The sequence below is a fragment of the Heteronotia binoei genome, chromosome 4 (assembly GCF_032191835.1).
Source record: "Heteronotia binoei isolate CCM8104 ecotype False Entrance Well chromosome 4, APGP_CSIRO_Hbin_v1, whole genome shotgun sequence".
NCBI classification, from domain to species: Eukaryota; Metazoa; Chordata; class Lepidosauria; order Squamata; family Gekkonidae; genus Heteronotia; species Heteronotia binoei.
Genome location: NC_083226.1, coordinates 49,375,845 through 49,402,878, shown reverse-complemented (window position 1 = coordinate 49,402,878; position 27,034 = coordinate 49,375,845). Strand labels below are relative to the sequence as shown.

At 43.2% G+C, this 27,034-nt stretch overlaps 1 protein-coding gene across 1 annotated transcript; it reads right to left on the bottom strand.

Annotated features, from left to right (window-relative positions):
• Window positions 1-405: 405 nt before the first annotated feature.
• PLIN2 (perilipin 2) lies at window positions 406-20,512 on the bottom strand. Its single transcript, XM_060237242.1, has 9 exons — window positions 20,312-20,512; window positions 17,996-18,078; window positions 17,718-17,913; window positions 14,815-14,897; window positions 13,180-13,465; window positions 12,581-12,765; window positions 9,451-9,600; window positions 8,131-8,421; window positions 406-2,118 (listed from the first exon to the last, which is right to left on the bottom strand). Exons 2-9 carry the CDS (start codon window positions 18,023-18,025, stop codon window positions 1,984-1,986), a joined length of 1,356 nt encoding a protein of 451 aa, XP_060093225.1. The 5' UTR covers window positions 18,026-18,078; window positions 20,312-20,512; the 3' UTR covers window positions 406-1,983.
• Between the last annotated feature and the right edge of the window lie 6,522 nt (window positions 20,513-27,034).

The window sequence follows — 27,034 nt, the reverse complement described above, 5'->3', positions numbered from 1 at the left end:
AGATTCAGTGGCCGCTCACAGGAGCATAGCTCCTGAACCTTTGAGAGTTCCACCTCCTTGTCCATTGAATAGTGCGTGCAGCTGCATAACAATCCCTGGATGAGCTCCACCACCTATTTTTCTACAAAATGACTCCTGACAAAGATTGTGAAATTATATAGACAGATGAGGCAGTTGCAGGGAGAATATTCATATAAATCTTTCCCATTTGCAAAATGTTTTGAGCTTTTCTCCCCAGAAAGCATGCCTGGAGCAAAGCCTCCCATTGGCATGCTGCTTAGCTGCAGCAGTGCTGCTATGTCACACGCCTAGACCATGCAGCTTCAAATAATGAACTTCCCATTATTTCAGGAATAAAGCACAAACAGAACTACAAAGGAAAAATGAGAGAACACCAGCCATCAGTTATGTAGTTCAAACTTTATTTGGCTTAAAACTTCAGTATAAATTTGGTATTATATCTATATTTAGAGTGGGGGTATCTACCTCCCGCTAAAGAGCAGGTCAAATTATCTCTTTTGTCCAAAATACATGGTGGGCATAGCCTATAAGTTAGCACCATAGCATACCTTCACATGTTCATGATAAATACACACAATGCTGTCAACAATGTTAAAGGGACATCTGAATACCATGTCTTGCATTTAGAGCGCGACACTCTGTCAAGGATTTCTAAGTTTCTGATACCAACTTTTGAGCTTCCATTGAAGCTTCTTATTAGCACCACAAACTGTAAGGACTGTTTGCTGATCTACTGTAGCAACTATGCAAACCCAGCTGATGCAAATATGGGTTTGGACAAGAGCACTGCTTCAACAGGTTACTTTTTTCCTCCCATTCATATCCCCTCTTACATTTCTCAGTTTCCTGTCACCTCATTCACATTTGTTCTTTTTGACTCCTTAGTCTTTCTCCCTGTCTCTGGATTTCTCCCCTGCTTTTACACTATTTGCCTTCATCAAACTCCGGATTCTTAGAACTTTGCTCTTGTTGAAATCTGTATCCATACCATACCTCTTAAACGTACTTGTCAGAACTCACAACTCTTACACATAAAATTAGATGCTAGGGAGAAGTCTAAACTTCTCTTCCCTAACAATCCATTTTAAAAAAAAGTACTGAATTACTTGTAAGCTCCTACCTGCAGTGAAGTAATGTGACCCAGATACAAGATTACCACAAGAACCAACCTGACCATCTTGACAGAGCAAACAAATCTCAGAAGAGAAATCAAAGAGGAACATACACTAGTCTCTGTCCATACAAGAAAGGTATACTGCACCAATACCTACTTAGATATCTAGACTGGAGGCCCTGCAAGAATCAGGGTTTCTAATCACTCGATAGAGCCTACACATGCAATTAATATGCACATGGGTGCTATAACATTATGCTGGATCTACTGGAGGGGGGTGGGACAGTGAGAACAAACCCTTTCCTCCCTTTCACCCACTACATGGAAGTATCATTGCGCGTTGCTAGCGAATTTTCCACTAGCATACTGACCCTTCAACTTTGTTGAAACCTACTGAAAATTTGTTTTCAAAGCAGGGCACAAGTCAGTAACTACAATGAAACAGAGATGAGGAACGTAACATTTTCAGCTTGATTTTCTTCCAAGCAAGCCAAAAGATAGATCTGACTGTACGGAAATACAGGAACTAAAGGAGGAAACTTTAGCCAGCAAATCTCCTTATAGACAGGCTTTCATGTCAATTATTAGGGAACTTCTTTCAGCAGTTGTGATTAAGATCTTAGACAGATGTTTAAGTTCAGTTAAATAAAGCGATCTGGCCCATAGGATAAGAGACTCCGTTACCCATGCTAAAATGTTAAGCTAATATGTTTACTTGTAACATTTAGAAAAAACTCAGAATGCTGATTTAATATAAACAAAATTAGTAAAACAATTCTGTTCTATTCAAAAAGCACAAGGATTAAGTCAGCATGGCAAAGAAGTGCATGTGTATATGCATATGGCATTTATTCAGCTCTTTGTTCTGTAGTGATTGGACCATTTGCACGTGAATAATCATGCTGGATTTCTTCATCCAAAGCCAAAACATCTGGAATCTCATCAGATTCTGAAGACAGGTCTGAGATAGTGAAATCTGGAACCTGCAGAGGAAGAAACTCAAATAAATCTGAAGGCATAATTTGAAACATTTCTTAAAGCATTTGGCACCTAGGACTCAAACTGAGGACAATGGGAACTAGCATATATTTTTATAGAACCGGTTTCATTTTAATCGTTCATCTATGGAGACACAGCATATTGCATACCACAAAACCATCTTTCCTATCATGAAAATGTCCACAGAACATTTAAGGAACAGAAATGTCTCAGTATTATGAGTTCATAGTAAAAAACCTGTAAATCTGAAACCCACCCTCTTTTTTATCCAAGTTGTCTATTATTTCAATACAAAAAGTTATAGCCCACTTAACTGCAATGACTGGCAGCAAGACAATGAAGGGCATGGCTCAGAATATCTGCTTGGCATGAAAAAGCTTCAAATTCAATCCCCGGCATTCCCCAGGTCTGAAAGAATCAGGCTGTAGGTGATCTAAAAGGCCTCTACATGAAACCTTTGGAGAGCCACTGCCAGTCAGAATAGACAGTACTATCCTTAATAGACCAATGGTCTGATTCAGCACAAGGCAGATTCATGAGTCTATCCCACTCACATGGATGGCTGCACATCCTCATTTTTAGAATGCAGGTTGCAAGTGTAACAATGCCCCTAACTCCCTGCAGCTTCTCAAGTCAGGTACTTGCTCTGCAGCTTAGCTATAATGAATTCTGTAATGATGAATGAAGTGATGAGAGATTATAAGGGAAGGAAGCTGCAGGTATGCGGGTTGTATAACCCACTTGTGAGTCACCTGCCCTGTTTTATGCATCTAAACCAAACAGCCCTTAGTATATTTGAAATCAAGCAATTTATTCTTGCATTGCTATTTTCTATCTTTCTCCAAAGGCTATAAGGAAGCTAGACTGTTCCTGGGATTGGTGTGTTCTTCTATGTTCTTGCTGTCCAATGCAGGTTTGGATTTTTAAAACCCCTGAAATCTCAAGCCACAGCAGGAATGTATCTTTCCAGATTTGCCCACTTTGCTCTCATTTTTTAACTACAGACAAAGAACGTGAAGTAGTAGAAAGCAATAGAAACCCATTTCAAAAGAACTGCAATTGGAGGTAATCAAGACACAGGTAAAAGGGTAAAACACACTAGGCAATGCTTGATGCAAAAGGGACCATGGATGAATGAAAGATCAGCTGTTCTTTAAAGCAATGCAGCAATCTTCATAGGCAGTTCTCTTAATGTTTCTATATCCTAAGTATTACATAATGCACCTCTACATTTTTATGCACTGTCAGCTGTCATGTTCAGCAAGAACTACCCACACATATATTAACATTTTTGGTATGTACACAAGCCAAACTCTACAGCAGAGTTGTCATTATTGCAAGAAACACAACCAGAATCCACATTGGTGGGGGGGCAGCAAAAGGGAATCTAATAGAAAAAGCAACAGCAACACTTGCCCCCTTTTCTTATAGAAATGCCTTCCACCAGAAGACCCAGGCTGCTGTTAATGAATAGAATTCCATGACAGAACCCAGCACGAACTGGGATGGGGTGATTAATTAAATCAAATAAATAGATTGTACTCCGAACGACAAAGCAGTTCATTTGTGGAACTCCTACTACAGGACCACTCCCCACCAACAGCAGTCCCAGCGTTCAGAGAACCTCAGGAACAGCAATGGGCATGAGGTGAGAAGGGAATTTGCAAACAAAAAAACAAAAAGTAAGCTTTGTATACAAGCCATAACATTTAAGTACGGGTGCAACTAGATTACATATTATTTTAATACTATGGCTAGAACACAATCCCTTGATCCATGTACTACAAGACTGATTCAAATACTTCAACATGTACACTTAGAGGTGATCTTGTACTAATGAACTCCCAGTCTTGCAGCAGTGCTTATTAACTAAAGCTTAGTGATGAAAAAGGGTTGAGGAAAAGACGTTTTGATTGTAAGGAGCTCTATATACTTTGTATAATTTCAGTAGGAAGACTGATTCCTGGTCAAGTTATCTACTGCAGCATGATCTACTTGATCATCATATATAACCATTTTATCTTTACTACCAAAATATACATACCCCTAAATGTATACATCTATTAAAGTTTTCCATTACAATCCTGTAGTAAGGTAACCACACAAAGAACATTTCCTATGGTATTATTAAGACTCCGAAATACCTTCCAGGCACTGTAGGTCATACATAGCCATTAAGTTTTAATCCTCCTTTGATCACACTTTTAGCAGCATTTGATTAAAGTAACTATATATCCCATGGTTCCATTTTGAGCTGCTGGTTCTTTTTTGTGTAATTGTATGTTTTTAATCCTTAAGGGGTTTTTTTTTAACCAGCCGTGTATGCATCTGTGTACAACAGGAAACTAGGACTATACCTGGACTCGCTGTGAACATTTCTCATTATATGCATAACATTGTTCATGTTCTTCAATGGCTCTGAGACAAAGTATTGACTCCATGGTGTAGCCCTTTTAAACTTTGCGGAGAGAAGAATGTGTCTCCTAACCTGGTGAAAATATGCCATCACATTTATTCTGCAGAATAATTGCATTATGAAACAATTCTACTGAAAGTGGTATCCTAGTGGTAGTGGTGTATACTGTATTAAATGTTGGATATTGTTAATATATGTTCTAGTCTTCATGCCCAAGTTTAACTTGAATATTACCATATTTACCCCAGGTGTCTGATGCATCAGATAACCAACCTCTGTAATAAATTTCACTTTAAGAAAGGAAACTGGAACTCAGCCTTAGTCTAGAGCAGATGCCATGTCACGCGCTACCACTAATAAGGACTTTTTTACTTGGCTGTATGCAGAAAACACATGATCCCTGGTGTCCCCCAAAAGCCTAGGACACACGGCAGTTATCTGAGCCTGTCAGTGTGTTTACTGCACAAGCTGTACCAGCTATCCAAGCTTTTAAGGGCTTATCAAGAAGGCCAATACAGGGAACACTGCAGTCTGAGCCAGTTCTACAGCCATTCATTCTTCTACTATCATGGGTGAAAAAAAAAGTCCTCTACGCTATTGAGCTTTTAAACAATGATACGCCTATACATAGAACCAGCTAGCTAAAAGCATATCACTAGACAAGGTAGTGAAACCTTTAAAAAACAGTTAATTTGCCAGATTGGGCATTAAAAATGAATTATAGACAGATAGTAATCTGAACCCATTCGTTACCCAAGTTTATGTAGCACAGTTGCTCCATAGATGGAAGACAGCAGTACATTCTAGCTATTTGGAGGAAAACTCCTAAATGAAAAGTTTTGAACATACTTCTTTGTCCACATGTGCACCATATATTTGCTACATAGTCAGAAGACCTCTAGTCATTTTCATATCCAGCCGAATGCCATCGCCATCTCAACTCCTGTTACACAGTAATGCAAATTCTATTTATTTTAGATCCAACATCAGCCCTAAATGCTGTTTTCACATTTCTTATTACTTATGAGTCAGTCTACCCAACAGACTAGTCATAACTGAAGAATGCACCATCCATCCATTGAGATTCCTTCCAAGAAACTCCCTCTGTAACTCCCAGGCTGCTAATGAAGGCTTACAGGTTGAAAAAAGGCAATTTTATTTGGCATGAATTTGTAATGAAGTAGTAACTGCTTTCTGTCACTGCTTGATGCAATGACTCTGACTCTTTTTAACAAACAAGTCTAGCAAAGTGTAGATGGTCCCAACTGCTTCCAAACAGGGATGGCGAGGTGCCAGAACTGTGACAAACTCATGCTTTGTTGACCTGTAAAAGGAGAGCGGGGTTATGTGCAAATACCAGTTTCTCAACTGAAGGTTTCAGTCCTCAAATACCTTATTCATGATCCCGCTGCTATTATCAAAGCACTTATTTGGTAAGTTTTCATAATTACTATTATAGTAAACTGCTACAGCATACCAAGTACATCCATACATGTTTGTTCAGGCCAGTATTTTAACTCTCGGATTACATACAGCACTTGAATGCTACAGCATCATTTACTGTTAACTGTTTTGACAAGCCACTGTCCAGCATACACGTTTCATTTAGCAGTTTCTCTTTCAGGAAACAGTCACACCTTTACAAAAATCAGTTACAGGGCAGGAATCTGCAAACTGAAGGGGTGGTGTGAGGGTGTAGGTATAATAACAGTCTGTAACCCAATCTTTATTCTTAAACCTTGGATTAACTGAACAACCAGATCAGCCCCTAGTGTGGAAAGTCTCACTGTTTATCAGCCTTCCAAAATCAACTGTACAAGTAGCAATCAAATGGTTCAATCTAATGCTAGAATATTCATATCATATCACTATGATCACTAAAGCTATATAATGCCAGCCTACCAAACAGCAACACCAGTAGTTTTTTCATTAGACAATGCAATTAGTGAATTGTGACCCACTAGAAATTCAGATGTATACAAATATAACCTATGACCAGCTCCTCTGCAGCTTATAATTCTATTCCAGTGGGGTTAACAGTATTATTAGCCCCTGCAGGTTATGTACCTAGAGGAGAAATGGTTCCTTCAAAAGGAAAAACCGTTTAACATGCTTAAGTATGCAAATACCTGTTTGCAATTACCAGTGACCTGCACAGCTGGCCACCAGCACTACCACAGGACAGACAAGTACTCATGTTGAAATTTAGCCTCAAATGGAAAGAGAACATCTGCCCAGCAGGAAACACAACCTCTCCTAGAGCAGACATCACTCAAACCAGTGACCATTCTGAAGACTGAGGACCCATTTGTAAAGCTTGATGACTGTCATGACAACATAATATATCCACGGCAGTAGATTTTGTCCTGTAACCTTTTGGGGACATATTACAGCAGCCAAAGCCAAGTTACAACCCAACTAGGCATTTAAAAGCCCTAAACCCGGAATTTTTGAGAGGCATGCTACAAGCAGAAGCTAGAATAAGATAATTAAAAGGAGCAAGTATTTGGAGAGCTGTGTGAGGAACCACAGGTGCAGCAGCAAAGTCCATCTGTTTACATGCAATGTTGGATGCTGATTACCAGACCAGCAGTTTGCACTGAACCAGTTTACAACAAAGACACAGCTTAATAGTAATTTAGTTGTAATGTTTGTTTGGTTTTACCAATATCTGTTTACACCATTCAAATGAGAGAGACTTTTGGCTGCTGAAGCATTTATTACTATGTGAAATTACACAGTAAGGCACTACAAAAAACACAGACAAAAAACCCACATGTACAACAGCATGAATCTTATTATTTGGTGCACAAATACTCAATAAAAGTTGTTAAATTATTGAGTAGTACAACAAATCTTAAAATTTTAAAATAAATGACAGATGGTCAAAGCATGAATAACTCAGGCAGATCATAAGCCACATTTTAAAAAAAAGACAAGTTCAAGGCATTTTGTCTGCTACCAGAATAATTTGGTTAAGGTGGCAATGCACGAAGTACATATCAAAGCAAGGGTAGCTTTCAAAATAAGCAAGCAGGACAAGAATTTCTAAGTATGCTGCTGGAGATTTTCAATTCAGCATCATCTGCTTTAATATTTTGCTTGTTTTTTTTTTCTTGCATCAGAATAGTAATTCAGGTTTGGTTTTCTTTAAAGATAGGCCACTCTCAGAAAAGACAGGGCTTCATATCTAAGTAACTAAAACAAGGTGCCTTCTACACTGCAGTTTACAAGCCTTAAGGCACTTCATAGCTTTCACTATTTTTAACCAAAACACAAATAGCTCAGCCAAGGCACACAAGAGCCTCCTCGTTTATAAAATGCATTTCTTTGTCAAAGACATAAAGGAAGTATGGCAGAATCAGAACACGTTATCTTGCCATATCTCCAGCAGGTTACATTGCTGCTATAGGAGATAAACCACCTTGTTATAGTTGGGCTACTGAGTACAGATTTGTCCTGCCGCAATTTATTCTGTGTTGTGTTCAGGCTGTTTGTCCTCCTGGCTGGTCTTTTGCTCCCCATCACCTTTGTGCTCAGCATTCTGAGAGCCAGCCAATTGCGGGTAAAAGGGACCTACCAGCCAGTTGAGTGGCGTGTTGTTTACAAGATAATCCATCACATCATCCAAGGATTCCTTCATTTTCTTCAGCTGCCCTTTACTGGTGGTAATAATGTTGTCAGACACTTCTCGGAAGGAAGATGCTGAACGGAAGCTTCTATAGACCTCTCCAGCTAGTGCCCCTACATAGTGGACTTGATCTTGGATGTTCTGTGGCAGGCCTTGGATACTTGAGACCAGGGTGAGACAGGTGGTTTGAAGCTGCTGAGTCAGGTTCCGTGCAATTGCTAGGGTACGCGATTCAATGGTCTGGAAAGAAAAAAGATCAATACTGGAAAGAAGTTTAAGGTTTTTCATTCCATCCACAGAGCAATTAAGCTGTTTGTGGGGTTAAGCTGAAAATCCATTTCTTCACAAGAAAAAAATATGGCATCCAATTGAATTCTTTACAACATTTTCACAGCTTAAAAAGTTTACATTCTAAGAACAGTCACAAACAAAAAAATAGTTAACTCATTTTATGCAGTGGTGTTATGTTCTGTTGTACAACAGGGTTTCCTGGATCTCCTATAATTCAAACCAATACTGGCAAATGGTTCCCAGTACATATAGAAGTGTAATACTCTCATTCTTGGCATCCCAGTACATCTTCTGTCACATAACATTTTTGTCTAGTTTCATTCCAATTTTTCCTTTTATCTACAGAGAAATACACCTCGCTATTCTTCTAGTGTGGTACAAGACTAATAAAGGCATAAAACTAAGGCCAGTTGTAGCAACATTGTAGCTCAATCCTGAACTGCAGCTTTATCACTATGGTAATTACATGGGTCAAGAGGTTAATGCTCTTAACCTTTAAAGAGAACTTTCAGTGTGTCTAACTATAGACTGCTAGCTACTACTGAAGTGTCTAGGAAAGATTATTTTGGGCGCTCCCTTTAAATTATAGGAACCTGAGGCCTGCGAGCCAAACTCCTTCCATGCCCAATATTCTAATTTCTCAAAACAATATTATTACAAGGAGAAAGCTTTCACTGAAAGAAGGCAAGTGAAGGAAGACAGCCCCTTTTCCCAGTTCTACCACGTGAATATAGATCAAGCAAGCATACAGCTGATAAGAATCAGCAAGCATGTCTGGTTTAATGCACATACTTTGGTTCACATTGATCAGTTCATTCAAAAAGCTTTCAAAGTTATCAGCTGTTGATGCTGTTGCCTTGAGAATCCATTATACAAAGCACTACTGGAAAAGGTAAGATGCACCAGATGCATTCTGCATTGGAATTATTACTGTGTGCAATGGTTTCAGGTTGGCAGCAGGCACTCCCAGCCACTTACCTCAGCACTGTGTGAGTTATCATTACCATCTTCATCATTATCACTTTGGTCAATGGTTTTCCTCCATTCTACCCAGGAATTATACAGTTTCTGTTGGGCGTCTTGGAGTTTTTGGTTGGCATTATTCATGTTATTTCTGGCATATTCAATCTAGAATATACAGAACATATATATGTGTATATATATATGTTTTATAAACTTTATTGCATTAGCAATAGGAGCCATAGTAAGTAAACAAGCCTGATACAATAATCAAATCAGCAAAACTATTAAAAATTGGGTAATTCCAAAAACATAGAATACAAGTATAAACATCATTACATCAGTAAAATTTATATATCGACGATGAAATTGTAATGGAATCAGTATAAACGTTAAAAAAAAAAATTAAAAATTAACCAGAAGCAGATTAAATGTCGCATCATTTTTTCTTTTTCTCCACTTTTCCTATAACAGCAGCGGCAAATTTAGCCACTTGGATACGTATATATTTTACCCTGACAGTAAAAAGTGCAATTTTTCTTTGTCTGTTTATTTATTTAAGATTTGTATCCCGCCCTTCCCACAAGTGACTCAGGGTGAGGTGAGATATAATGGGACATAAAAACCTACTTCATTCAGCTTCATGTTTTATGCAATAAAATATAGCATGAGGTAGGTCTTCAATGGACTTCTGATCACAAGAACATACTCTTTTCCCATATGGCAACCCTTTGTAACGACCTTCTATGGCCATGAGTGGTAGAATATCAAAAAGAGCCCTAGTAAAGGCCTTTCTATATTTACTAATAATAATACATTTTTATTCATACCCCGCCCTCCCCGCCAAAGCAGGCTCAGGGCGGCTTACAGGACATGGTGGGTCACACCATAATGTAACAATAAATACAACATAACCATTAAAATACATTTCTTAAAACCAGCGATTAGATTAAAATTTAAATTACAGTATAAATTAATGGTGCTACATTCTTAATATACATGTAAACATAGCTTATTGATGCGATGGTTCCATCTTAATATGCTAGCTGGAAAAAGGCCGGTTTTGCAAGCCCTACGGAACTGATTAAGGTCCCGCAGGGCCCGCACCTCCTCTGGCAGCTGGTTCCATCATTGGGGTGCTGTTATCGAGAAGGCCCGCTCCCTTGTTACTTTCAGTTTGGCCTTCTTTGGTCCGGGGATTTAGGATTGTTTAAATTGGCAAAATATGGAGAGGATGTCAAGGAAGATGGAGATAATTTTTTATAGATCACAGTGGTTCTCAATTTGTCAAGTAAACCCATATCAGTCTGTGCACTCTGGTCAAGCAATCTTTGTTTAATAAGAGATTTGGCATCATCAAATCCTAGAGATCTCAAATATTGTACAAAGAAACCAAGATTAGCCACTATTCTCAAAACAAAACTGTGCCAAGACTCATCCTTCATCTCCCCATAAGCAAAAGTTACTAATTCAGAAGACATACAGAAAATAATCTTTAGCCAATAATTGATTGTTAGTTTATAAACTAAAGTTGTTATTGGGGGTAAGGATAGTTCTACACTAGTCATCACAGATGTTGATGATGAAACAGCGAGTAACGTGCATGTGAATTTATTCTGAGAAACTTCTAGGGAACGGAAATTTCCTGAGGCCCAAACCAGCGCTCCATACAGAAGTTGAGATAATAATTTCATTTCATATATTTCTATAGTTGGAAGAATCAGACAGCCACCTCTCTTCCTATAAAAACACAATAGGTCGACAATATCCTTCTCAAGGTTATTCTTAGCATTGTCTATATGAAAAGTCCAAGAGCCAGACTGGTGGAATGACACTCCAAGGTATTTGAAGATAGATACTTGTTCTAATGGTCTCTCATCCATTTTCTATCTATAATGGTGAGGCCTTCTAGCAAAGACCATGACCTTTGATTTATCATAATCTATGTGTAATAATTTCCTTTACAATAAGAACTAAACTGTCTCAATAGTCTCCAAAGGCCAGGTTGAGTGTGGAAGATTAACAGAGTATAATCCGCATAAAGTAGGGTAGAGATAAACTTCTAACCTACTTTAACAGGAAAAAAATGGAGACCCGAGAGATGATCAATACCACCATATGGACGTATGAAGCTGCCTTATACTGAATCAGACCCTTGGTCAATCAAAAATATATAATTCAAATATAGATTTAAAAGGAGTGGGGCTAGAATACAACCCTGTCGGACACCTTTTGTGGTCTTAATGGGATATATATATATTTTCACATTAAGTGCTGTCTAGTCTTTTGATTTTTTTTTGAAGAACTTTTATAATTAGAACAAAAGCAGTATTCTCCTGGAATCAATCCAGTCATTAATGCCCAGATCTGGTGCTAGTGGTCCCTGGCCCAAGATATCCAGCTGTCCTCAACTACAGTCAGGGCCTTCTTGGTCCTGGGTCCAGCATGGAGGAATCCTACCTGGTGACATCTGTGCCCTGCAGGACCTTGCTCAGTTCCACAGGGCATGTAAGACAGAGATTTCTACCAGACCTACAGTTTAGGACAGCAACAGCTCACAACTATGGCTCTCATTATGGCCTTCTCCATGACCAGTCCCTGATGCATTCAATGGAGGGAGCAAAACGCAATTTATATCCCCCCCCCCCAAAAAAAAACAGAGGACTTCCTGCATGAGCAGATGACATACTTGCTTCCACAGAACAAGCTACTCTGGCTGAAACAGGGAGCCATCCTAGGCCTGGCCTTGATTCCCAGACACTGTTGCCAAGTAGCTGGGCTCAAAGAGCATGGAGCTATGCCAGGCTCAGCAATGGGGTGGGCGGGGGGAGAAGATGAGATTCCTTCCACAAGTCTCACAAGCACTACTTATAATCTATAATAACCATTTCTGAGTTACTGCTTGAAGAATGTGATGGTCCCCTTTCAGGCTGTATGAGTACAACAGGGAAAAAAACATCTTAAATTCTGTGGATATCTGTAAGACTAGACTATCGTGTACTTTGGAGAGCCACTTTGCACTCAAGAGCGCACTAGAAGCTGGTAGTGTAGAAAAAGAAAAGTGTGAGTTGGAATATGAAATGCATCAAAAGAATTTAACAGCTACCAAAATCCCTTCTATAACCTAGAGACACAAAAAAGCACTTACCAGATTAACAGTGTAATTGAGCTGAGAAATGGTCTCTTGGCTTCTGACCTTTGCATCTCTAACTGTGTTTAAGGCCTGTTGGTAGGCACGTGATCGGACCTTTGAAGACAAAGACCCTAGTCTAACATAGTAACTTGGCTTCTGAACGCCAACTTCAAATCCTTCCACTTTGGTAGCTTCTTTTTCTGTGGAATTATAAGACAAACCACTTCAACAATCATTCCAAGATGACACATAACTTACAATTCCAACAGTAGCAAACCTTCCTATCCTGTGTTACTCTACCAGTGCCATCCTAAGCAGAATTAAACCCTTCTATACTTATAGAGACCAATAAATTTAGAAGGGTGTAATTCTACTCAGGATTGCACTATTAATCTGCTGTGTACAATCAAAGGAAAAGACACTACCCCAAAACAGATAGCTGAAAAGAGAGTGTACAGAAAAAGAAAACATATAGCCATAAGCCAATCTCAAATGACAACTGTTCATGGACTGGCACTATCCTATTTGCTAGCCCTGGTTTCTTCCTTATCAAGTATTATAAGTTATTCATATTCATAAGAATAGGAAACTGGCTCTTATAAAAGCAACCTTACCTTGCTCTTCTTCTGTAAGTGGGAGATACTGGTCTACAAGAGTCTCTGATCGGCTGAGGGCAGTATCCACACCACTGCTTACCAGGCGCGCCACTCGACTTCCCAGGACAGTGTTAATGCTGCCATGTACCACAGACCTGGTCATCTCTACACTGTCCTGCACAGCTCCTTTAGTCTTGTCCACAACACCATTAATAGTATGCGCAACAGTATCCTTGGCACCTGTCACAGTTGTTGTTACAGCATCCTTAGCTCCAACAACTACATCAACTGCATTAGCAACTACCTAGGAAAAAGAAGTGGCAACTTTTTCAGTGATAGCTAAAGCAGCACACAGGATAACACAACGAGACAAAATTCATTGTCCTAAAGTGAACTCTGATAGAATGTATGGCATAATTTACTTTGTAAGATACAGAGTGTTTATGCAAACTCACCTAACACTTACATCTTTCAATAAGCATTCTCACAAAGAAATTTTACATTGTTTGTTACTATATCCTAGTGAGTCTATATGGAACAAAGTCAGACTGACTTTCCAGCTACTCTCTAAAGTTTCAAGGCAAGACTATTCTGACAATGCCCTTTTTAGAACAGCCATGATTTCTGTTGGGGTTAGGAGATCTATTGCATGATCCAAGAGGTCCATTTAGACTTGATTAGTTGTAAATTGAAAGACATTATGCTATAGGCTCCCAACATGTTACCCATAAGTGTTTCTAGAAAGCGGGTGGAGCCATGTCTCAGCTGGAGAGCATCTGTTTTGCATGCAGAAGGTCCCATGTTCAATCCCTGGCATCTTGAGTCAAATGGATCAGCTGACAGGTGATATGAAAGACCACAGCCTGAAACTCTGGAGAGCAGCTGCCTATCTGAGTAGACAATACTGACCTTGAAGGATCAATGGTCTGATTCAGTATAAGGCAGCTTCATGTGTATGTGTATGGGTATACCCCTGCCTAGCAGGGCTACTGGTCAACTGTTGATGACCTAAAATTGGCTGTGCAGATTAAAACATTTTAGTGGCAGCTGCCACCACAGTACTGCCTTTATTCTCTCTCCATCTCCTCTTCTCCATTGTATCTTTTAAATTACTCTTATTTCCTGTGCTTGGGGCTTCTTCGTGTGCAGCTCTGTGGTGGCCATTTTGTGTTTGTGCCCATCACCTTGTATCAAAATCCCAAAGGTGCCCATAGGCTCAAAAAGGTTAGGGACCCCTGCTTTATGCAGAAGCCCTCCTCAGATGTTCCTGGGACCTGGAAAGGCTTGGAAGTAATTCTCCCACCATTCCCAAATCTAGTGGTTTTAAAGGAGATGTAGACACTGGCGTTTCCCCAGGTCATGAAGAACACCCAGTATCTATGGATATGCAGAATCTTTTGGTTTTGTAGAAGAGATAAACCAGGTGCACAAATTTTGCATCAGACAGAAACATGTATTGCTACATGGTAAGTTCAGGTGTGAAGTGCTTGACATATTCCGGCTTCCATCACCAAGTTCTATATCAGGAGGACTCTCAGCATTCCTGTCCTACACTGAAGAGGTCTACCTCTTCCATGTCTATTGAGTTAATGCATTTTTCCAGCTTCCTTACAGTTTGACATGGAGAAGTTTAAATGCTTCTGAATTATTTACCTTTTCAGTTGGTTGATAAAGTATAGGCAGCCTCTCTTCAACTTTGTCCAGTCCTATGCAAGCATAGGTGTTGGCAACTGAAACTGGAAACATTTCAAAAATTAGCATCTGAGCCTTTGCAATGTTAAGTATTAGAAGATTGTATAAAAAAGCAGCACTGACTGGAAACTGGAAGTATTCTGCTGCAGTACATTAAAAATGAGGTTCCTCACAGCTCTTTCACTATCAGCAAGATGCCTCTAGAAACAATGATTCAATTTTCCCTGGCACTTTGCCAGTTCTCAAGAATAGGCCTTCCAAGCTGACACACAGTCAAAGGAATACAGAATGGAGCTGCTGAATTTCTAACTGGGAGGCAACTCAGATAGCAAAACACAAGACAGAGCTTGAAAGTGGGTGAAGGGTTAGGACAGAATGAGCTTGAACAAGAGGTTTTTTATTAATTAAGCATCTTAAGAAGCAATGCTGGTTAGGCACAAGTCATTAGATCTTTAATCTCAAAAGACAAAACTTATTCAACTTCACACTCAATGAGTTTTAAAAAATCATCATTAACTACTCACAGGATCTTTTTTATTGACTGGCAACAGGGATTTGCATTAGGAAGGCAACTAATCAAAACCCAATCCAAGAACATCCTGATAATTAAATTTTAGCACAGCAACTAATCTGACTAAAGTTTCTTGCAACATGCAGATCTTTTTATGTTTAAAGAATTTTATTAATAACATATGGTAACATTATCCATTAATAACTTTTAAAATCTTCCTCATATGCTATTTTCTAAATCCCCCTCCCCCCGTTACTTGACTCCCGCCGATGTTATAAACGTAAAATGTTAACACTTAAAGGTACCCTTAAACCATCTTGCAACATCCAGATCTGAACTGCTAGGTCTGGGGGTAAACTTTGCTTTCTGTTTCTCTGTACTCTTAACATTTCTATTTTCTGGAGATAGTGATGGAGCAAATGGGGCTGTCAGGAACCACATTAGGGGCTCACAAGACCTTAGGAGGGCTTTTCTATTCAATGTGGGGCACCCTTTGCCTGAGTATTCCAACTGTCAGGCATTAACCTAACTAAAGGAATACCAAACAAATTTGCTAATACCCACTGGGAGAAGGCAGGGTAGTGGCAGCAGTAGAGGAGAGAACAGACAGAAGTTTCTGGCTTGTCTAACCCTACCCAAAGTCTGTACAACCTGGTGTATCTGTGGAAATACTCTGCTTGTAAGGGGGGCGGGAATGACTGCTGTGTTAATTTGAAGCAAGTCAACAAACCAGAGGCTGATCTTCCAGTGTTTGGCTCCTACTCCTGAAATCTGCAAGACCACTTGCTTTGCAAACTAGAGATCAAGACCTTTGCTCTCTTATGGTAAGGGAACACAGAGAGCAAGGAAAGGATCATCTTTCTCCTTCTCTGAAAGCAGTCAGTTTTGAACAAAACATGTCAAAACATGAATAAAGTTTCTGTGTATATCCTACAAAGCCACCCAATGAGCTGTATAATGTAGGCATTATAATTTTTGACAGCAAGTGCATATCCAAAAAGCTAAAGGCATTGGCAACAAATGCATTCAGCCACACTCCTCAGTATTTCATGAAATGACATGGTTAGTGACAGTCACTATATAGGTTTTGGGGTTTTTTTTTACAAATAACATCCTGAAGACAGAGGGATTGTATGATAAATAGAAATATTCATACAAGGAAGAAGATAGTCCAAGGTACCAGAGCCATTGGACCAAATGACATTTTACACCCACATTGCTAGTGAAATAGGAGATGGTATGATTTGGTGGTTAGTGTCACACAGATCTGGAAAACCTAGATTCAAATCCCCACTCTGCTATGAAGTTTGCTGAGTGACCTCGGGCCAGTCACACACTCTCAGCCTAACCTACCTCCTACAGTGGCTGAGAGAATGAAACAGGCAAAGAGAACAGTGTAAACTGCTTTGGGGTCCCACTAGGGAGAAAGGTTGGGGGGGCGGTTTAAAGGAAACGGAAACAAGAACATTTCAGCACAGTATCAGACTTCATAATGTTCAAGGAAACTGTTGCCTTATCATGAGCAAATCGCTTATACTAGGCTTGGCATCAGAGCACTGAGAAAACTGTTCTTTCCTACATCTAGCTGCTTATCTGATTGAGAGAGGCCTTGCTCTATGTGTACTTGCCATCACAAAGTTATGCAGGCAACAGCAGACAGAAGTTCTCTTTAGAGGCATTCAAACTTTAACTCTCCACAAGATGTTCACACAACCCATTCTTATTATCCCAGCACCAAGCCAAATCCATTTAATTAGATGGTGATTTAGAGAATGACAAAGCAGAGCAGAAATATTATTTGTGTACCACTTTCAGTGATGTGAGTTTTCCAGGAAAAATGGAGTCAGAAAATGTTACTTAAAATCGGAATTGAAAGACAGCAGCTATACCACATACTAGTGCTAGGGTTTACCCATGCTTATATCTCACATTTAGCCCAACTAGCACAACTGATTTGCAACACAACAGTCCTGATAACTATAAATAGATCATTATTTACATACGCAGGGGGGAGGAAAATTTTTCACCCCACATCACTGGAAATTTAAAAGGCTATGGTGAAAAGGTAAGACAGACACACAATTCTGCCCTGCAAAATCAATTTAGAAGAACTGCTCTGCCTACTCACCTGGAGGAACCCAGGCAAATAACTTTTTGGTAATGGAGTTACCCCCCAGCAGCTGGGTTCCAAGCATTAAGGAAGTGTAGAATGTCTAGGATACCGAGTATCTACACACTAAACATGAATGAATGTTGGAATTCTTTATGGGTTAGTAAGAAGTGAACAGGATGAGCATTGAAAGCTGCTAGAGGTACACCCAGAAGACAAAAAAAATAAAGGATTATGCCTTACTTTGTGGCTCCAGCCTCTGGATGATAGGCAAAGCACTGGTCATGGCCACAGCAGTGATGGTCTTCACTCCTTTCTCCGCTATCTCACATACTGATTTTATGTAAGGATGGTTATCTTTTGTGTTGATGTAAGCAGAAGAGACCATATCATAGGTGGAACTCACCAGAGGAAGGTTTGCAACCCTGGAAACCACATTCTGTGTACACAGAAGACAGAGATAATTGACTCATGTCCTTCTTCAAGAAGTAACAGATTCATTTGTACTTAATCAGACATACCTGCTGAACATCAGTGGATACTACTGCCATGTTTCAATCTTGAACGTTTTAGAGTCTGGGGTGGGGAAAGATATCACCAATGTCTGAAATAAAATTCAATACATTAACAATATGTAACTATTATTAAATGATTTTACATATATAGGAAATTAACTTGGTCATTTATTTAAATCCTTTTCATTAAGTGGAATATTAATGACAAAAATTTGAATTTAAGTTTTACCAGCTACTTCTTAACTGTCCAACAATTGCAAATCTGTTTCCCTGCAAGACTCACAGGTGCAAAAAATGCAGAAACAAGATAGATAACATATGAGTCTGTACTTGCACTCACTCTGAGTTGGCCTTACACCTCCCATGCTACAAGGCAGCAAAATTAGCTTTGCATATTATAAAAAGCAGTTACTTTGAAGCTAGATGCTTATTCTAATGGTCAAAACTAAGGAACACAACCCCCCAAACCCTTCAGAGAGTAGACATTGGCATCCTGGTTCCTAGGATAAGTCTATTTTTTAAAAAGATTGAATTCAAAATAATTACACAAGTTCCATAATTCAAGTCATATTCATAAATACATGCCATGCCAAGGTAAATGAACAGAAGAGTGATCAGCTACAAAAAGGGTATATATTATGCAATGTTCTCCAATGGGTACTAGTAGCTCTCCCTGAAGTGGCGAAACTCTCCACATTATCAGCATATTACAAGTATCCCCTCAGTCTCCAGTGCTAAGTATGATGCAAACAGAACTATGCATTTTGAGGTCATTGCTCTAATGCTGGAATATTCCTCTAGGTTTCAGCATATCATAGCTTCTCTAAACAGAGTCTAACCTTTGTTCCTACCAAACAGTTTCTATTTCAGCTTTTATTAGATCTGCTGCTTTACAAGCAGAATTTTTGTCCTATGTTAGTCTAAAGAATAAACCTAATTCAATATTTTAAGGCATACATAAAGTGATTGTGCTTTCTTAGGTATCAGATTCATATAAGCTGATCCCATTAGCTAAAAATGCTCCAAAAGCCTAACAACACACTTAAGGATTATAAAACAAACTAGACTCTTTTAGAGTTAACTTGTAGTCAGCAGATAAGGCAAGTTAACAACTTTTAATATTTTAAGGTTTAAATGCTTTCCATAAAATAATGCATAGCAAGAAACATCCATTCTTTGGTCTACAATGCACAACACACATACATGGATGATGAAGAAACCAAGCATCATTTTAAACCTGATTAAATTTCAAGCAAGGGAATCAGTACTTTCCTTTACCCACCCATCCAAGTCCATATTTGCCTATTTTAAACATAGTATTTTACATACTACAAACAAAAGGCAAAATCACCAAATCTTTACTGCCAAGAGCTCTACATCCAAGAAGTAATCTAGAATCAGGTGCTGCCAGCAATCCACAGAAAAATCCACAGACTTTGCCAATTAAAAAAAATAATATAAATCAGACTAAAAGTAGCTGCATCTGAGAAACATCAAAAGCTAAGATGCAAAAGATTTCCAGTTGTACCTGTCTACAACTGCCTCAGAGCACCCTTCAGAACAAGTTACTACACATTCTGAGCCCTCAGCCATTTCTATTTTGTAGAAAGAGGATTTGTCCTATCTGAAGTCTCCTATCTCAATCACCATCCAACACTGAGTACTTTCACATATGCTAAATAATCCAGTTTCAACCCACTTCAGCAACCACTTGCAAATGGATTTTGCCATTTCACACAGTAAAATCCAGTTGCCAAGTGCATTGTGAGTGGATTGAAAGTGCATTGTTTAGTGAGTGTGAAAGCACCCTAAAACCACTTCACATTCCAGGGTTTTTTTTTTAAGTAATATATATATTCCATACATTTCTACAAGCCCTCAGAAGGGCTCTCTCTATTCCTTTATTAATCAGGAAACCCATTATCAGGTATACAGGCATTAGTTAAGCTCCATTTAAAATAAAAATAGAAAATTTAGCAAAACTTGGAAAAAACAGCATCAGCAAATGTCCAGAAGATTCCCCTTCCCATCACAGGGACAGCTGCTCTTTGCATTATCAGGTATACAGGCATTAGTTAAGCTCCATTTAAAACAAAAAATAGAAAATTTAGCAAAACTTGGAAAAAACAGCATCAGCAAATGTCCAGAAGATTCCTCTTCCCATCACAGGGACAGCTGCTCTTTGCACCGGAGGAGACACTAACGGATCTTTTAGCGAGCTTCGATCCTCTAAGTGTATACGGACCACCTTACAGTCTTAACCATAAGCCAAGACCACTAGGCTAAACTCTCCCCGCACAACCAAAGGGCAAGGCGACTCACCCGCGAAAACACAGTTACACAGTCTGCCACAGTCGCCAATAGCTGTCAGCTCCAGCCCTAAAGTATCTCTTCCGAACTCCGAGACACAACAAAGATGCGCCAGCCTCTATCTCCCCGACAATTTATGCAGAAAGTCCGCCCTCCAGCAGCCACCTCTCGCGAGACTTCGGGGTCCCCGCTTCTCCGGGCGCCTCCACCTTTGCTCTTCTCACATGATTTCTTGCTGCGATTCCTCTCTGAGCTTGCGCAGATCAGGTGATGAGAAGCTGCTGGCCTTGCTCGGTGGAAAGTCCCGGTTTTCTCGAAGGCTGAGGGTGGAGACCTTTTGCTCTTATCCTTCGGAAGGAGGCCCAAGCCAGGGACGGTAGTAGTGATGCAGTGTTTCAGAGCCTGGGACCTATTTGGAAAAATGGCAACTAAACATGCTGAGAACTGCTTTGGATTCCTCCCTTTCGTTGTCACCGTACAAAAGGGGGGGGGGGGGGCCTCTACGCTTTAAATTTCCATTCTGAAGTATACAGAACGCTAGCTGTTGGTTTTAAATTACAGCTATAGATGTGTTTCTTTCCAAGAAAATGTAGCAAAAATTTACTTCCAATTTCCTTTGAAGGCAATGAAACTTGCTTTGGAGAACACATTTTAGAAGCAATCCTAATCAAATGTATTTATTCAGCCGGATTTATTCCCAATAATTCCACTGCACATTTGACATGCACACAAATTTAAAATTATTATAGCTTGTAAAAAAAAAAAGTCTGAATCACGACTGATACAAAAGGCCAGTTCTCATCAGGGAATTTTAACATGATGAATGTGTTCAACAGAAATTACACCAGGAATTTACATACAGCAATTCATCAAATTATGAACACACGTGAAATATCTCTTAAAGTGGGGATTAAATTCTAGGTAGTACAGGTTAGCACTGTTTGAATGTTCACAGCACCTGAACATACAGCGGGGGTCCCCAACCTTTTTGAGCCTGCAGGCCCCTTCTGAATTCTGACAATTTGGTGAGCACAGTTACAACATGGCTACCAACATTTTTTTTTAAATCTGCATGGCCAACCAAATCTCCAGTGGACAATCAAAAGCCTTGCCAGGCAAAAGCCCCACTTTCTAAAAACACGTGGTGGATGCCAAGAAAGTTGTCAGTGGGCACCATGACACCCCTTGGTACCATATGAAGGACCCCTGGGGACTTTGGGGGTGGAGCCAGGAGACATTAGGGGTGGAGCCAAGATCAAGGCTGCGACAAGCATAATTGAACTCCAAAGGGAGTTCTGGCCATCACATTTAAAGGGATGGCACACCTTTTCAATGCCTTCCTTCCATAGGAAATAATGAAGGATAGGGGCACCTTCTTTTGGAGCTCATAGCATTGGACCCCCTGGTCCAATTGTTTTGAAATTTGGGGGATATTTTGGGGAGAGGCACTAGATGCTGTACTTAAAATTTGGTGCCGCTACCTCAAAAAACAACCCCCCCAGATACCCGCGGATCAATTCTCCATTATTTTCTATGGGAATAAATCTCCATAGGGAATAACAGAGTTCCCAGCAGACATTTCCCTCCCCTCCCCCCGCTTTCTGATGACCCTGAAGCGGGAGGAGGACCTCCAAACCGGGAGATCCCCTGCCCCCACCTGGGGATTGGCAACCCTAAACAACAATAAAGTTATTCCATTCCTAGGAAGCAATTAAATTCCTTAGATGCATATTTGGTGTTCAGAACAGGGAAAGGACAACAACAGGGCATTGTCTTTCCCTGATGTTGCCTCCTGGCACAGGTCTTCACAGGCATTGATTGTGGAGGTTCCCTTAGTAACCATGGCTAATAGCTACTGATAGATGTATCTTCCATAATCCGTATAATCCCATTTTAAAGCCATGACCTTAGCTGAATCCTCTAACAGCAAACTCCACATTTTAATTATTCATTGTGTAAAGAAGTATTTATTTATGTCCGTCCTGAATCTACTGCCTATCAACTTCATTGGATGACATCAAGTTCTGGTATTGGGACAGGGAGAAAAAGGAACTATCCTGTCTATCCTATGCATAATTTATCATGCCCCCCCCCCCCGCAGCCAACAGCCCCTGAGATAGTCACCAAGCCTCCACCATGTACAACTTGAACTCAGGCCTGTAGGCCTCCCAGATTCTCTCCCACTCTGCAGGAATGGTGGCAGCAGAAGGACCGTGCACAGGTGGCACAGAGAAAGCAGAGGGCCTGCAGTGTATCGATATAACGTAATAACGCAAGGACATAAGCTAGCCAGTGCGGCTCTGCGCGGAGCGACCGGGCTGTCCCTGGGCGGCTCAGCGCAGGGCGCGAACACCCCGCCAATCACCAGCTGTGGCAGGAAGTTCAACAGGCCAGGATTGGACTGCCCTGTCTGGAAGGAGGTTCCGGGAATTGTATATAAGCGGGACCCGGCCCGCGTGTATTCGCGTCTGTGACGTGCCTACATTAAAGCATGTTGCCCTACCAACGTCTCCTGTCTCAGTACGTTACAGTGGCGACAAAGGTGGGATTCTAGCCACGTCGGCTACATCAGAGACAGGGCAACCCACAGGCCACGACCGCGCCGCCATCAGCATGGCTCACCAGAGCGGTACCACCGGTCACATCGAGACATTCAACCCCGCGAATCCAGAGGCCTGGGAGTCCTACTTGGAACGGGTTGAGTGCTACCTGAGGGCCAACCGAATCACAGAGGACAGCATGAAGAGGGATGTTCTCCTGAGTGTCTGTGGGGCGGCCACATTCGAGATCGCCAAAGGTCTCTCGGCCCCCGCCCGACTCACGGAGAAGTCCTACGAGGAGGTCGTCAGGCTCCTCACGGGCCACTTCTTGCCCCAACCTTCTTGGGTGGCCCGCCGGTTCCTCTTCCACAGGAGGGACCAAGCCTCAGGAGAATCGGCCGCCGACTACCTGGCAGCCCTATGCCAGATCGCAGGCAACTGCAACTTCCCTCACCTGGAGGAGACCCTGGCCGATCGGTTCACGTGGGGCCTTCGCTACGAGAGGCTCCAGCAGAAGCTCTTCGCGAAGGAAGAGCTCACCCTCCAGAGCGCCTTCAGCGAAGTCGTGGCGTTCAAGAGAACCGCGAGGACCTTTCCCAAGGCGAGGACTGACGCAGTCCACCACGAGGAGCTGGACCCCGACCGTCAAGACGAGGGAGAAGCGTTCCAGCTGCGCCGTCCAGCAGGGGCAACGAACCGCTCGCCACAGCGACCCCGAAAGACTGAACGACCTCCAGCGACGGAGAGACCTCCAGCCACAAGGTGTGCCAGCTGCGGAGACCCCCACGACAGAAGGGACTGCCAGTACCGGACCTGGGACTGCCGGAGCTGCGGGAAGACCGGCCACATTGCGAGGGCTTGCCGTGCCAAGTCCAACCGCCGGAGGCCGACCACTCACCACGAGTCGGCGGAGTTCCACTCCACGGCCTCCACAACCCTACAGGTACTGAACTTGCCCCTCGACGCCCCCAACAAGATCAACATGGCGGTCCTCATTGAAGGAGCCCCATGCCAAATGGAGGTGGACTCAGGCTCCATTTCCATAATAGCGGTGGAGACCCTGAAGAAACTGTGTCCCCGCCGGCGGATTACACTGAGGCCGGCGGACTTTATTTTAAGGTACTTTCAGAAGAACCCGGTTCAAATCGTGGGGTGGGCCCGGGTGCAAGTAGAGAGGGGGTCCTTCAGCGGTCCGCTGGACATCCTGGTGGTCAAGCGCCAGCTGACCACCCTGCTAGATCTGGCGTGGTTCAAACCCTTGGGAATCCGTCTGGAGGGGGTGGGGCAAATCCTAACTCCCAGAGGGTTCGGGGAGGTGTGCCGCGAGTTCCCCGACATGTTTGACGGGTCCCTGGGAAGCTACAAGGGGCCGGCCATCTCCCTACCGCTAGACCCGTCGGTCAGGCCGATCCGGCTCAAGGCTAGGAGGGTCCCGTTCGCTTTAAAGCCCAAAATCGAGGCTGAACTGGACCGCCTCACAGCCCAAGGGGTCCTGGAGCCGGTGGACTACGCCACGTGGGAGACCCCCATAGTGACCCCGGTCAAGCCCAACGGGGAGGTGCGGATATGTGCCAACTACAAGTGCACAATAAATAAGGCACTGCAGGACAATCCCTACCCCGTACCCGTGGTCAGCCACGTATTGGCAGCCCTTGCGGGATCAAAGATATTTGGGAAGCTGGATCTGGCACAGGCTTACCAACAGCTCCCAGTGGACGCTAAAACGGCCGAGGCACAGACTATCGTGACTCACAGGGGGGCCTTCAGGGTGAGGAGACTACAATTCGGGGTCAGTGTAGCTCCGGGGATTTTCCAAATTATAATGGACGCTCTTCTTAAAGGGATCCCCGGAGTCCAACCATTTTTCGATGACATTTTAATCTCCGCCCCGGACCCCGAGGAGTTCAGCAACCGCCTAAGAGAAGTGCTCTGCCGCTTCCAAGCAGCAGGGCTCAAGGTCAAGCGGGAGAAATGCTTGCTGGGAGTACCGCGGATGGAGTTCCTGGGGTTCACAGTGGACGCCGAGGGAATCCACCCGACGGAGGAAAAGACCCGAGCCATCGTGCACGCCCCGGCTCCCACCTGTAAAGCGGAGCTACAAAGCTTCTTGGGCTTGCTCAATTTTTAACATTCTTTCCTGCCCCATAAAGCGGCCATCGCAGAGCCTCTACACCGGCTGCTTGACAAACAAGCTCCTTGGGTATGGGGCAGGCAGCAAGCTGACGCGTTCCAGGCGGTTAAGGACATCCTGGTTTCCAATGCGGTGCTCCACCATTTTGATGAGCACCTTCCAGTAATCCTGGCTTGCGACGCGTCACCTTACGGGGTGGGCGCAGTCCTGGGGCACCAGCTACCGGACGGGAGGGAGGTACCCATAGCATACTACTCCCGCACGCTCACACCTGCAGAGCGCAACTACACGCAAATTGACAAGGAGGCCCTGGCCATCGTGGCGGGGGTCCACAAATTCAATGACTACTTGTATGGGCGGAGGTTCACAATAGCCACGGACCACAAGCCGCTCTTGGGTCTGCTAGCCCCAGACCGCCAAACCCCCCAAATACTCTCACAAAACGTATTGAGGTGGAACCAATTCCTCAACTCTTACATGTACACACTGGTCCACCGGGCCGGCAAGGCTATGGGCCACGCGGACGCGCTCAGCCATTTACCACTACCCGACACAGAGGCAGACCCAGCCCCAGCCCACCTGGTCATGTTGGTCGAATCACTCCCGGAGCAGCCCCTCCATGCCGCGGAGGTTGCGAAGGCTACCGGGAGGAACAAAACACTGGCAAGGGTTCTCGACTGGGTGGTGAGGGGGTGGCCGGAAGGAAACATGGGGGAAGAGTTTAGGCCCTATAAAGTGAGGAGAGAGGAGCTAGCTGCCCACAAAGGGTGCATCTTGTGGGGAAGCAGGGTGGTGGTTCCCCCCCCCCCTGCTACAGAAGCGAGTCCTGGAGTCGCTCCACGAGACCCACCCCGGCATAGTCCGGATGAAAGCTTTAGCCAGGAGCTACGTCTGGTGGCCGGGGATGGATGAGGAGATCGAGAACTGGGTGCGGAGGTACAGCATGTGTCAGGAATCGCGACCCGAACCACCCAGTGCCCCTGTCACACGATGGGAAACCACTAGGAAACCTTGGTCCAGGCTCCACCTAGACTTTGCGGGGCCCTTCCAGGGACAGATCTTCCTGATCATAGTGGACGCCTACACCAAATGGCTGGAGGTCATTCCAGTGGCATCCACTTCATCAGCAGCCGCAATCCGGGCGCTGCGCAGGGCCCTGTGCACCCACGGCATTCCAGACACGATTGTCTCGGATACCGGGGCGGCCTTCACCTCGGGGGAATTTCAGGCATTCCTACAGAGGTACCTGATCAAGCACATAAGGTCGGCCCCATTCCACCCGGCCACCAACGGCCAGGCAGAGCGCATGGTCCGCACGGCTAAAGAAGCCATGGGCCGGATAGTGGAGGGCGACTGGGACCACAGACTAGCCGCCTTCCTGTTTGACAACAGGGTGACCCCCAACCCAGTCACGGGGGTTAGCCTGGCGGAGCTCCTCATGGGGCGCAAACTCATCACGAGGCTGGACCGGCTACACCCCGACCGAGCCTCTGACATCAAGGGGTCCCCAGAGATTTGGGACGCAGCCAGGGGTTTCTTCACAGGGGATCTAGTGTTCGCCCGAAACTACGCTCGGGGACCGGAGTGGCTGGCGGGTCGGGTGCTACATGTAATAGGGTCCCACCACTACAAGGTATCCACAGAGGGGGGCCAGGTCCTTTGGCGGCACATCGACCAACTCCGCCGCCGCACCCTACCGGAAGTGCCAACAGACGTGGAGGAGGCATTACCCGGAGAAGAACCAGCTAGAGGTCTGCCGGAGACCACAGCGCCGGCACCGACCCTACCCACTAGCGAACACCCAGGACCTGCAGAGGCCGAGCGACCCACAGAGATCGATCAACAATCCACAGCAGCCTCGCCCCCTGGAGAGACTCCCGCCGCCGGAGCAGCGCCTACACCACAAGCAGCCCCTAGACGATCCACCCGGGAGCGCCGACCTCCTGCCTACCTAAGGGACTATGTACAGCAACTAGGGGGGAGGGTGTAGTGTATCGAGATAACGATATAACGTAATAACGCAAGGACATAAGCTAGCCAGTGCGGCTCTGCGCGGAGCGACCG

Excerpts from the sequence above, each read along its gene's own strand:
- PLIN2 (XM_060237242.1), bottom strand. The coding sequence starts at position 18,025 with ATGGCAGTAGTATCCACTGATGTTCAGCAG. Across the intron at positions 17,914-17,995 it reads TATCCACTGATGTTCAGCAG|AATGTGGTTTCCAGGGTTGC; the intron begins GTATGTCTGATT and ends CTGTGTACACAG. Across the intron at positions 13,466-14,814 it reads TTTATCAACCAACTGAAAAG|GTAGTTGCTAATGCAGTTGA; the intron begins GTAAATAATTCA and ends TCTTTTTCCTAG.